The 12,607-nt window shown below is 50.8% G+C and overlaps 2 protein-coding genes and 1 non-coding gene across 3 annotated transcripts; 2 read left to right on the top strand and 1 right to left on the bottom strand.

Moving 5' to 3' along the window:
* Nucleotides 1–25: 25 nt before the first annotated feature.
* On the bottom strand, nucleotides 26–663 carry GLRG_05548 (uncharacterized protein; the record flags this gene model as incomplete). The annotated part of the gene is made up of 2 exons (XM_008096233.1): nucleotides 26–373; nucleotides 637–663. 2 exons carry the CDS (start codon nucleotides 661–663, stop codon nucleotides 26–28), a joined length of 375 nt encoding a protein of 124 aa, XP_008094424.1.
* A 46-nt stretch (nucleotides 664–709) lies between these two features.
* Nucleotides 710–825, top strand: GLRG_12516. The gene has a single exon (XR_001139450.1). It is a non-coding gene; the product is annotated as a 5S ribosomal RNA (ribosomal RNA).
* Nucleotides 826–10,243: 9,418 nt separating this feature from the next.
* Nucleotides 10,244–12,114, top strand: GLRG_05547 (uncharacterized protein; the record flags this gene model as incomplete). The annotated part of the gene is made up of 5 exons (XM_008096232.1): nucleotides 10,244–10,388; nucleotides 10,450–11,120; nucleotides 11,216–11,565; nucleotides 11,633–11,916; nucleotides 11,978–12,114. The coding sequence occupies 5 exons, from the start codon at nucleotides 10,244–10,246 to the stop codon at nucleotides 12,112–12,114; spliced, it is 1,587 nt and encodes a 528-aa protein (XP_008094423.1).
* Nucleotides 12,115–12,607: the final 493 nt, after the last annotated feature.

The following is a 12,607-nucleotide window of genomic DNA, read 5'->3' as shown; positions in this document are numbered from 1 at the left end:
AGAACAAATAATACATAATCATCCTCTAGCCTTCCTCGTACTTGTTGGCCACGGCTTTAGTCCTGCCGCCTCGTATGCCAAGTCCAGCGTCTTGGCCGTTGCAACCGAGTCCTCTACCCCGAACCAAAGCTTCGTCTCGCGGCTGGTCCACGCCGGCTTCCTTCCACGAGTACGTCTTGCAGTTCGCCTTCTTTATCCACTTCTTGACAACCTTGCCTACGGGCCCGGCCTCGCGAAGCGTGTAATCGTTCTGGACGTGCACGGTATGGTACAGGAACGGCATGACAAGGAATGACAGCGACGCCGTCCTGACTCGCACGACCTCTTGGCCGTCCTTACCCTCGTCGCTTACCACCCGCGGCTTGTGCACGACCTCGATCTTTTTTTAGTATCTCCTACTCCCTGCTATCACCGTTCTTATAATTAGGCTGCTTGATCCACGGCCAGCCCAGTCGTTTGGTTGCATTGACGAGTTTCTGGTTTAAGGGCCGTCTATCTATGCCCCCCCAGGATCAGTACCTAGAGAAGACAAACAAAGTGAAATCCTCTTGCTCCTTGTCCTGTATCTTAACGTGCCACTGGAAGTGATTTTGCCAGGACGATGGAAGTGCACCGAGGAGAGAGTGTTGAACGGACCAACAGATAGCGCGGCGCATGGACCATGACGCATCTACTATATGAATGCAGATGAAAGCATCTCAAAGCACATACGACCATACCCACTGGAAAACTCGGGATCCCGTCCGCTCTCCCATAGATAAGCCAGTGAGGGCCGGATTAGTAGTTGGGTCGGTGACGACCAGCGAATACCTGGTGTTGTATGTATTTTGCTTTTTGTCTGATCTAAATACAGACTGTGACATGTCCGTCCGGTCCCTCTCAGCCCTGTGATATAATCTAACGTTGTGGTCCAATTGGAACTGAGGTCTCGGACCATGTAATTAGTGATGCGTATGGCCTAATTGGTCGGTGCTTACACGGCGCATGAACCCGTACGCAGCGCACAACCGAATGTTGAAGGTGCAGAATTTGGGGACATGGAGCAGGCCGGGGCGGGAGGTGATCCGTGGAGTTATTGAAAAGCTTGAAGCCACATTCGAGATGTCTAGACTCTTGTGGAGTCTCAACATCACTTGATCAACAACCTCAATCCGGATTCCTGCCCGTGTCTCGCTAAGGACTAGGGCAATGCTATTGGGGAACCGATGTACCATTACATACCGGACCAAGACCGAACAAATGGGGGACAAAGTCGAGAAAGCATTTCCCGTAGCTTATTGGTTTTCTTGAAAGTCGAAATTTCTGCTTCACCTCATTATTGGGGGGAGGGGTGGGAGTCGCCTACTATTCGGCTTTCTGTCAACTTCGTACCTCGTTTCAGAAATAAGCTTGTCAGGATGACTTCTTTAAATAACAGATATCAATGATGACAATGGCGGCTGCCGGATCCGAACATCGTTCTCGGGACTCTTTTGCAGTAGGGCAGGTTAAAAATCGACTAGAGACTTGGCGATGAAATTATATAAGTGGGATCAGTCATCTGCGTCGCCCGGTAGCCCAATGTATATTTGTAATTTAGAGTTTTCTCAACTTGCAGCCTACATGCGGGCCGCTTCTCTAATCTATTGTTACAGCTGAGCTAGCCCACTCTCTTTGAGATCGCTACGCGGACAACCATTCATTGATGATGACTTCTCAATAGCAGACATACGGGTAATCATGTGTGGTGAACCGCAGTGTCTGGTCATTTCAGAGAGAAGTGGTTGATTTCTCTAAGTCTACGGATACATACAAGGAGAACATCGGGTAGAAATAGTCTTCCCGATGTGGGCCTATCTGTTGGTATGCCACATCTGTGGCGCTTACCACTGGTACCAGCCACACGAAGATTTTCCAGGTTCACGACATCATACAAAGCTTTGGAGTGTAGATGTGGCAGGGCGTAAAACGCCAGCTGCAGGTTTCAATTAAGCAGTCCGAGTACATGATGTCCTATTCCTTTTCCAAGGTAAGAACATGGCCTCTCCGGTGGCTGAACAGCGGCCCCCTCAAGGTAACCGAATCCCCCTTCCTTGTGCAGCGCTCAACTATCGCCAATATATCTTCCTCTGTAACACGATTTCAAGATATTCCCCCTGCTCCTGGTAGATCCATACATAAAAACCCATATTCCAGCGTATCACCGCCAAGGTATCCTTGGGCAAACTGTGCCCTCTGTATCAAACAGTATCTGTTATTTCTTGCTCTCGTTCAACTCTGGTGCTGTTTTTCCGCGTCTTGACCTGAAGCTCCTATAACCGCAAGGGCTGGTTGAGAGCGTTGGAGCCCATGGGCCCGACAAGAGCAGGACTCCGAGTATCGGTGCCGTGTTCTAGGTCGTAGGTGTAAGTGGGTGGGTGTCCGATGTTCCGCAGAGACTTTTTTATTCTCTGCCTGAAAGAACGTCGTTTTGATTCTGGTGGTACCGACTCGGTGGATGATATGGATTTTAATGAGAGGTCATCAGAGTCTGATGAGTGCCATGATTCTCGACCCATCTTTGCGTTGTTTATAGCTTTTGTGATATGAAGTTGAAGTAAAGACACTGAAGTTGGGAACAGCGAGGACGCTTGGTAGATGGTTACTGCTGTGCATTTGCAGCGGCCATGCGAGTCCTTTTATTGACCTCAAACCTGGAGGCTAGGTGACTGATTGATTGATTCATTCATCTTGGCGGATCAAGTGGCAACAAACGCTGAGCTCTTTTGTTGCCTCTCGTTCATCTACAACTTCATGTGCATTCCAAAGTCGCTGTCGGATAAAGATATCTGGGCGATAAATTTAGCTGGTGGTCTCCGCTCCTTGGCGCTCCTTGGCAGAATTGACGCTCCTTGGCAGAATTGGCGCGAGCTGGCACTCGATGGGATCAGAGGAAGAGGATGGTTTAGACTTTCGACGACTAAGTGGGTTACGGACGAGTCCAACGGCATCTGGTAATAAAGTAACGTTTGGATTAGTGAGCTCTGCAAGGTGGAAGTCTGATCGTGCTTTTTTGCAGCTGTCATCCCTGCGTCGTCGGTAAAGTGGATGAAGAACCCCAGCAGTTTGCGCTGTCGGCCGATCAGCCTCATCTTTTAAGCTCTTCGTTAATCGAGATGTCGTTTCTCGAAGCATTGCCCTACCCTAAAACCGCAGATGAACCCTGCAAATCCCTTGTGTCATGGTCTCATCCAGCTATTTGGGTGGTTCTAGTATAGGTGAGTATTGTAGGCAAGAATGATGACTACTTCGTATCACTTGACGCCGACCTTGACCTTATGAATAGCTTCATTAACACCAGCATCAGTCACCACTGTCAGGGCTCAAGGAGGCATATTGGACAATGGATGGAAGATCGCAATGCAGCGGCCCAATGTTCATTGGCATAAAGTATGAATCAAGACACCGCGTCAATTGTGGCAGTGAGCCTCTGAGGGGCAGCTTTGCCAAGGGCATACACTTCCTTGGCCGAGACAGCTTGGGAATGCCGCGGGAGACTCTTGTCAACCCTCTCTGCATGGTAAGTTCACTAGTGGGCCCAAATAACTTCTGCGAAGGCAACCATGAGGGGCATACATGCTCATGAGATGCTATCTACTTGAGTAATTGTGGATACCCGATATGCTGGCTTGAGTATCAGCCAGCGTAAATGCTTGTGAGCCAAGGCGTGACGGACCGACGGCCGTGGAGGCGTTCTTGGCCATTTCCCCGCAACTGAAGCTTGCATAGATACTGCGGCAAATGACCTTAGCCCATTTTGTGTCTGCTGAGGAAAGCGGCATGTGATGCCACCCGGAATGGAGGAGCGAACAGCCCCATGTACGAGGATCCAGACATGGCCATTGCCCCGTGGGCAAGCCTTGGTGGTGAGAACTCCGTGATAGCGGAGCAAAGAAGACCTCAGAGACGGGTTTCAATGCCTGAACCATATTCCAAGGCATCCCTCGTTGTGACCTGATCGATATACTCGATGATTGTGGTCGTAAACAGATGTTCTCCTATCACGTGTTTTCGAACGTGTTCAGTAAGGGGGTCAGAGGCTCATATTCTGTGAGTGGGTTTCTGATCCGGGACAAAGCTTAGCTATGCTGGAAAACCGTTTTGGTGCACGCTATAAGAATGGACTAATTTCATAAGAAAAATCCATTCATATCTTGATTGGCCTCGCTTGTAGTGTGTGATTGGCCGCTGATCCTTATTGTTGTCGATGTCAACACAGCCAAGCCAGCAGACACTCTTGATTATTGACTGTTGTCTCAAACCGGCACGACGGGGGACACCGAAAACGTCGGATTCTGCCCCAGCGTGGCGACACCTCATCTATGTGGCGACTGGGCAGTACTTGATATATTGCAGAACCCGTAGTATTGGTCGGAGGACTATCAAGACTCCCGCACCCATCATAACTCGACCTTTTCGAACTTATGGCGCTGAGACCATCATCGCAACTAATCTGTTTTGACTGCCTTATTCAAATCCATATTCTACGAGGCGGGGGTGCTCTTCCGTTGATTAGGTACTCGGGTTCGCTGGTCACCTTGTGCAACACGGACAATTATCAACCTATCTGCATTAACGACGGAAAGGGGCATGCCAGCTGCAACGTGACGCTGGGGGGCCCGTTCTCAGTCGCAGAAGACTTGCAGCACTTCTTCCTCCCTTACGGCACAGCTGCTTTGATAAGCAATGTTATCGGGATCTGGACTTGGGTCTCCTTGTTCAACAGCACCGCTCCTCTCAATCCCAATCCAGAAATTAAACGCAAGGCGTTCGCGTATACTGGCGGCATAGTGTGCATATTGTTTCTGGCAATGATAACGATCGTTAGAGTATCTCTACTGGAGGACTAAAACCTCAAGATCATTGCCGTTGGCTACGTCGTGGCTGTGGCGATCATCCGATCATTCGTGCTGTCCTTTATAAAGAAGAAACCGTTTGGTCGCAAAGAACCGGAAAAAAGGAGGATAAGGATGAGGAGACAAGAACCGAAGACTTCACTAAATGACCAATAAGAACAACATAACTCCGCGGCCCTCGGAGGAACTTGCTCCATCGACATCATCGACGAGCACCGTTGTTTCGGTATTGAAGAAGACCAGCTTTCTGGAATAAATCACCAGCAATATACCCGGGACCCAGAGAACAGAAACGCCTTCGACATCCCTAGGAGCAAGCAGGGAAGCCCCGAAGAAAGAGCAAACCGCAGTGGAAGGGCTGCGAAGCTTGTGTCTGGAAACGATCTCCTTAGCGCCTGGCTATATCACGATGTTTTGCGGCGTCATCGGCATTGCGAAGCAGATGTTTACCGCCCATCCCAATACAGATACCAGAAAACACCGGGAGGTCAAAGAAGTCTTCATACTCTTCGCCACGATCACCGGTCATAGCATCATCCATCATTGGCATTGTTGTCGCTGCCGCGAGGGACACGCATGGCATTGTGCATCTCGGGCAAACTTCGAACCTCAGCCTGGTTCATCTCATCTGGCCAAAACTGTTATCACTCTTTTCACGCTGAGAATATATAATCTGAAATTAGACCTGAAATCACTGGAAGGAGAGAACATGGCCGTAAAGTTAAATATTAGTCGCAATGTCCCCAGTAACATCGTATGGAATAACGTTGTAGGGACTTCAGTTGCATAGCAATGGGCAATTTCAAATAATATCGAAATGATGAAGAATGACAATCAAAGAGAGTCAGAGAATGGGCCAATGCACCGACGTTTATCATAGCATCCTGGTGGTTAGACCTGAAGTTTGGACGCGTTCTCGAATAACTGTACGTGCAAGAGGGAAACAACCAAGCAATGCCGTAGCTGGCAAGAAATAATATGAATTGAGTACAATCGGAAGAGGGAATGACAAAAAGCAACGGTAAGGAATGTTGGGGGTTCCCGGTCGAGTTACGAAACGCTGAAGTTTGAAACCGAAGCATTCGGGCTGTTATGTTGTTGTTGAAGATTGACTTTCAAACGTTGGGGGTTGTTTGACGCCCTCAGACCTGCCTGCCATGGCCGACGTACCCGTTTTTGTGAGACCCTACGCCTCTTGTTTACTGTCAATTGCACTGTTTTGGGGCCTGACCAACAGATTTGTGATCAAAGTCGGTCCGGACTGGGATTGGAATTGCTGAGAGCAGCTTCAGTCTCGGACATGTGAAGATGTCTCGAAACATAATCGTTACATACCCACAAAACTCCTCATGGGGCGGTCATCAAGCCGAGCAAGCAAAGTGCAATGATATAGCCGCAAAACTCATCGCGAAGCGTCTCAAGGCCAGATCAGAAGGGGAACTGACCTTGGCTTGGGTTGGCGGGGGCAGGGCACGACTAATTTACCTACAGCACGGCGAGGCTGCACGAGAGATCCGTTAACGAATCGGAACCCTTCGCCGAGTGCAGCACTCATCCCATACTCGGCCTCACTCGTTCCAGTCTCAACAAGACATCTGGCCAATTGATCGGAACCAGCGTTCCGTTTTACCACAGCGAGTGACGTCAAAAATCCCATCTGGGCTCATAACAGCCGCTCATGTCATTCGCGTATCAGGTTTCGGATGAGACCAGGCGCGCGCACATACACACACACTCACGGCACTTCTCGGTTGGTTCAAGTGCAGGAACCCGTGCCGTCATATTCCCATTCTATTAACCTTCCCGGGTTTTCCCATGGACATTTCGGTCTACATAACTCGCCTCACGGGAAGAAGACGGTCCAATATCGCAGCCTCGCATTGAACGTGCGAGTCAATGGGGCAAAAGTCGTCTGATGGCGGCCAGTACAACGCTCAACGCCAATTGTAGCATTTTCATCCCATATGGTAGGCACCGCGTTACAATGGATAATAAGAGAGCAAAAGACCCGATTGCTCCAGCCTCTGTCATCTCATGGTCATTGTATAGCCTAAGCCTGGCTGGTAAAGTGTCGTTATCAACCAGCAGGGAAGACCTTGAACGCCCACTCATAATTGCTACTAGGTAGATGATTAAATTCTGGCACAGAAACATGATGGTGACAATTATTATTGGCTCCCCGGATTATCATGCGTGCTGGGTGCATCTAGCGCGGAACGTGAAATCTTTGATATTGGAATATACGGGTATGCTGGCTGGCCGGATCAACTGCAGGGTTGCCTCGCCGGTTTCCACATTGCCGTTCACACGTTGGAGGTTTGATTCTCCCTAGAGCAAGGATGTCAAGGCTCGGAAGACTTGGGTGTTCCAACTATTGAGGGCGTCGTAGATCTATCAACCACGATGAGTGTTGATCGAGTATTCCATTTCGCCAAGACTGCGGGATGTGCACCTTGCTGCCACATCATGACAGATCTGGCTTCCCCACAACGTTTTGCTTGGCAGCGGGATGACATGGTGCGTGTGCGTTCTTCCCTGCTGAAGCTCGACTCCAAACTTCACAACCCCCGCCGGTCGTCTTGGTGCACCAGACAGACATCATAAGGTAACAGGTCGTAGGCAATTGCACTGGTGTGCCACCTCAATCGCTGTCGGCATATCTGAGGACACCCGGTTGAGACTTTCTCTGACAGAAGCAGAAGCAGAAGCAGAAGCACATTGAGAACAGCTTCCAACAAGGCCATAGAGATGCACCAGTCGAAACTGCTTGCGAACACTGGTGCAGCATCATCAAATTCCACACGCCCGGCTCAATCGAATCTCGCAATCCGACCTCGCAGGGTGATGATCCCGCTCTACCCCTGAGGGTGCTGGGCATATCCCTGCCGACTCTGGTCTTGGGCAACGCACAGCAGGCAAGAATAAGCGGACTAGTGGAGTGGTCAATCTTCACTTCAACGTTGGCGCCAGTGACATTACGTGAAGAATCCTTGACTTTCTAGTGCTATTGTCCGTCCTCTTGGGGCCAAGTTTTACCTGGCGCGGGGGCGGGAAAGGCGGGTAATGTTTCCTAGTGCCCGGCACATTGCACGTCTGACCGCAATGATGGAGCCTTGGAAGAAAACTCTCTTGAGGTTCCGAATGGGCGTACAAAATTCGTCCGAGGTGCGGGGTTTGAGCCTGCGTCGGCAATGTATGTGTCTGTCTGTTGCTGCTGTACACCGAATAGCTTCCACTTCGTACCGAAGCGAGCCGATTTCATCGTATGACATTTGGACTATTCCGATCATGGAGATGACGTTAGCAGTGTCTCACGGGAGTGAGTTTAGAGGCCTGTTTGTCAGATTTCCTAGGTCTAGTTTGCTGGAGTGTTGTAGAATTCTGATCTGCCTCCCCCGAGAAAAGATCCAGGGCCCTCGACCATCTTCCACGTCCCTTCAAAGTAGGATTCCAATAGCAGCAAATGTCAATATCAAAAGCACCGTGTATCATGAGGTCTGGGCGGTCAATGATCAGATCATGCGGCTTGCTCTGACACGCCGTCTCGTCCGACGACAGATTTTTAAGCTTCTCAGGGGGATGCTCGCTGGCCTCTCTGAGCTCTCCCAAACCGTGCAAACTTGCGACCTAGGAGCAGGACTTATTACCCAATAAGAAAAACTCCAGGCGGAGTTTACTAGTTCCCCGAATCCAGTTATTCCCCTCCTCGATGCCGAAACGCGGAGACGTTTCGCTGTAGGCCAAAGCGCCACATCCCGCCTTCGGGGGGGGGCGAAGGTCAAGGCTTTATCCGCCAAAGGCGATCGACCAGCCGAAACTTACAAGCTAAATTTCCCGAGATCTATGCCATGGGTGGTATCAAGGTTCAGCAATAGAAAGACGAAGCTGTAATGTAATGTGGCCAAGGGCAGAGTGTTTTCCCCTATGCAGGGTATTATTGGTGTATTATCTCGCACGCGGGAGATTTTTAGAGATGGCCCGGTGCAACGTCAAATCAGCACTTATCAACGGGGATTGCTGCTTTTCTTTTGCACAGCCGCTCCTCTGATGTGTAAAGCCTGGGCATGCCAATCATACGGGTTCGGTGTCAGGTCACATCGGTAGTTGAGGTTGAGGCTCTTGGGTGCGGGGTTCAACCTCAAGGGTTGCTACGCGGGAGCACACACATTTCAAAGAATGTGTTGACAAAAGAGCTAGGGGAGAAGTGGGGGATGCTTGACTTGGGCCCAGGAGCATCTCTTTGCAATGCCATCATCGGCATGAATTTCCAACGGGGCCGAGTCCATCCTACCTATATCTTTTGCGAAGGTTTTAGCCACCCTGGCCGCTTATAGAGTTTCCGTGGATGCCAAGTGGGTGTCTTACTAACACCACAAGAACCTCAGCTTGTTTGTCATCATAAACGCGCCGAATTAGAACAGTTCTAGCTGATTGAAGGCTAGGCGCAACCGAAATCCACGGTCTGGCTTGTATGCGAATGGTACATCCCAATCAGGCTGAATGGGAATCTTGTTCGGCCGGTGAATCAGTTTGGTTTTCACAGAAGGGGGTCACTCGGCATTACTCGAAAGTAAACATATCGGACGATGCTCATGTACTCCCCACACGCATCTAGTAGGTAGTCGTCGCCAAGTGGTGGAGGCGCATCCGGCCCAGTCCCGTGAATCCAAATCTGCATGGAAACCACCAATGGAATCTTTGAATCATGCGGTACACCCGGGAGGGACCAAGGAAGATGGGGTTCCTTCTGCTGGGCCATTGCAGAGCTCGCGCCTCGCGCCTTGAGCGGCAGGCCGGGGTGTCCAGTGTTGACGAAACGCCGTGGGAGAATTCTGGCACATGATACAATGACAATGATGGCCGCATCCCATATTTTATTCGACGACGTTGGGGATGCACAGCGTCTTCTGGCCGCGAGGTGGACCTGGAACTTGGGATGCTGTATGCTTCATGATCAGGATGACGGCCTGGATTGAAACGATGTGTAGAACATCCTTGGGGGACAGAGCGCCAGGGATGCCGATGTGCCCCGAAGAAACCTGTCGGAACGTGGGTAAACTCCAACAACCGGCTGAAGAATCGCGACTCCGGGGTCTGAGGGTTTGGGTTGGGTTTCCTCGTTGTCCGTGAACCCTAAGCCCAGGCCGCCTTGTCCAGACATAATCTCCTCGCATCCCATGGTACAAGGCAAGGCTGTTCAGCCCAGCTCATAAAAGAGATTGAATGCCCAGCCCGTTGTGTGGTCGGCCGTCTTTGATTTCTTGCGACGAGGAACAGAGACAAACGACGGACGCCAAGACAAGGGGAAAGAAGTAAGTTGATCTTGCGAATATCTTCTTTTGGACGTCGCATCAAAACACCTGCCCATCATGCTCGACTTCCTCCGCACACACAACTACAAGGTGACGACACACATCACGTCGAACCTGTTGATGGTCACCATGATATTCGGCATGAGTGTCTTCACTTTCGGATATGAAGGTTCAACACTCAACACCATTCAGGCCATGACGCGTGAGTATCCCTTGAATGCCCCCCAGTGGGCTCGCTTGATACTGACATTGTTGGGGGAAAGCATTCGAAAAGAGATTCGGCGACTTTCTACCCGAGACGCATGACTACGGATTCACCTCCAACAAGCTGGCCTACATGAACTCGTTCCCTCTGCTGATCTATGCCGTGGGCGTGATCGTTGGCGCCCAGATCGGCGAGCGCTGGGGTCGAAGGCTGGTCTTCGTCCTGACCAACATTGTATGCTTGGGCGGAACCATCACCGTATACACGGCAAAGAACTACAGTCAACTCCTCGCCGGCCGAATGATTGTCAATTTCCACGTGGGAATGGAGGCGTTCTTAATCCCCATGTTCCAGGCCGAGATCGCCCCCGCCCCGGTCCGCGGCTCGCTCACGGCCATCTACGGCGTCAACGGCGTGTTCGCCTCCTTCATCGCGTCCGTAGTCACAGACGTTACGAGCAAGTACCAGGACGACAGGTGCTGGAAGATCCCCGTCGGCATTGGCTTCATCTTCCCGGCGTTTTCTCTGTTCTTCTGGGCGCTCATCCCCGAGTCTCCCCGATGGCTGCTACGGAAAGGGGATTACGCAAACGCAGTCAAGAACTTGGACTATATATACGGAGCCATGCCGAACTACGATGCAGAGAAGGAAGCAAAGCTTTTGCAAGAAGCTCTGAATACCAGCGAGACAAAGGGAAAGTGGAAAGATCTGGTCAAAGGGCCTAATTTGGTAAGTTGCCACTGGAAGCCCTTTTTGACTTTTTTTTATACCTTCTTCTTTTTTTGGAACACGAAATTGGTTACTAATGCAGCCAATGTGCTCAGCGCCGAACCGGCAACGGGTTGATCGCTTCCGCTCTGTCTCAACTCTCCGGATCGTCATTCTCAAACCTGTATGGCACAATCTTCTTGAAGAGCTTGAAGGTCATCGACCCCTTTATGGCGACCATGGTCAAAAGAGCCTTGTTGCTCGCGACAGCCATCGTCTTCATGTTCACCATTGACAAGGCCGGCCGGCGCCCGCTCTTCCTGTACATGGGCTTCATGCAGACGGCGGTTCTGATGGTGATGGGCGGGCTGGGGACCATCGCGCATCCCACGCTGGACATCAACAAGGGCATCGTCGCCATGACCATGATGTTCCCGATTTTCCATTTCGTTTCCTTTGGCGGCCCGTAAGTGTCTCCCCGAAGCTGTCTTGCATGATATCGAGGGGTTGGGCACGACTAACGTGGGATACAGCTTACAATTGACCAAAACCGAGATCCCGCACATCACTCTCCGAGACAAGTCTGTCATGCTCTTCTGGCTGACCGCCAACCTGTGCAACTTCATCGCGTCTTTCACTTTGCCGTACTTGCTTCAGGAGCCTGCCAACCTCGGGTCTAGAGTTGGTCTGATCTACGGCTCCATCTCAGCCTTGGGCTTGGTGTGGGGTTGGTTCTGTATGCCAGAGATGTCCAACAAATCGCTGGAAGAGATCGACGAGATGTTCGCAGCCGGTGTGCCGGCCTGGAAGTCACGACGTAAGTTTCATTCCACCACACAGCCCGCGACATTTGTATGGCAAGCTAACAGAAAATCAAGACTGGCGAGGCGAGCAAACGGCAAAGATCACCGAGTTGGAGAGCCACGGTGCGGTGAGTGACAGCGACAGCGAAAGAAATAGCATAGCGAAAAGTCAAACGGAGCCGACGATTCAGGAAAAACAATCCAAAGTTTAGGAGCAGAGTCCAAACACTTTTACGACACTTGCATGAGCACACGAAACCAGGCTCTCCATGAATATACCCTTGATAATACCTGTATATAAACGAAGGATAGCCTGTCTTTTCTCTTCTCCCACGGGTGGGACACTGAAGAACAATTAATGAAGGTGTATTACACAATTGCCAAGATGGTAGCCACGCGTTCATGACGTTGAACGAAGCGCGGCATTCCGAAGCTAAAGTTGCCGCCTCTGCAGCAGATTGCTCTATTGCGCTACCCATAGAACCCTTCTAGAGCGTCGAAAATCTCTGTTGCAGAACTCCCGTCACCGAGCGCAATCCCAAATGTCGGGTTGGAGAGAGCAAAGTTTGACTTTGGCGGTGTCTTGGAGTGTTCCACGCTTCTCCGTGCCAGCGTTTGCGATATGGCTATTGGATACTGAGGACCGAACCGTGGTTGGCTCGCGGTCTCCAAGCATTGGACAGAATAAGTTCTCAGGATCGGCGA

Source organism: Colletotrichum graminicola (assembly GCF_000149035.1).
Source record: "Colletotrichum graminicola M1.001 genomic scaffold supercont1.19, whole genome shotgun sequence".
In the NCBI taxonomy this organism is placed as follows: domain Eukaryota; kingdom Fungi; phylum Ascomycota; class Sordariomycetes; order Glomerellales; family Glomerellaceae; genus Colletotrichum; species Colletotrichum graminicola.
Note: the sequence above shows the minus strand (reverse complement) of the source record. Positions and strands in the feature narration are given on the sequence as shown.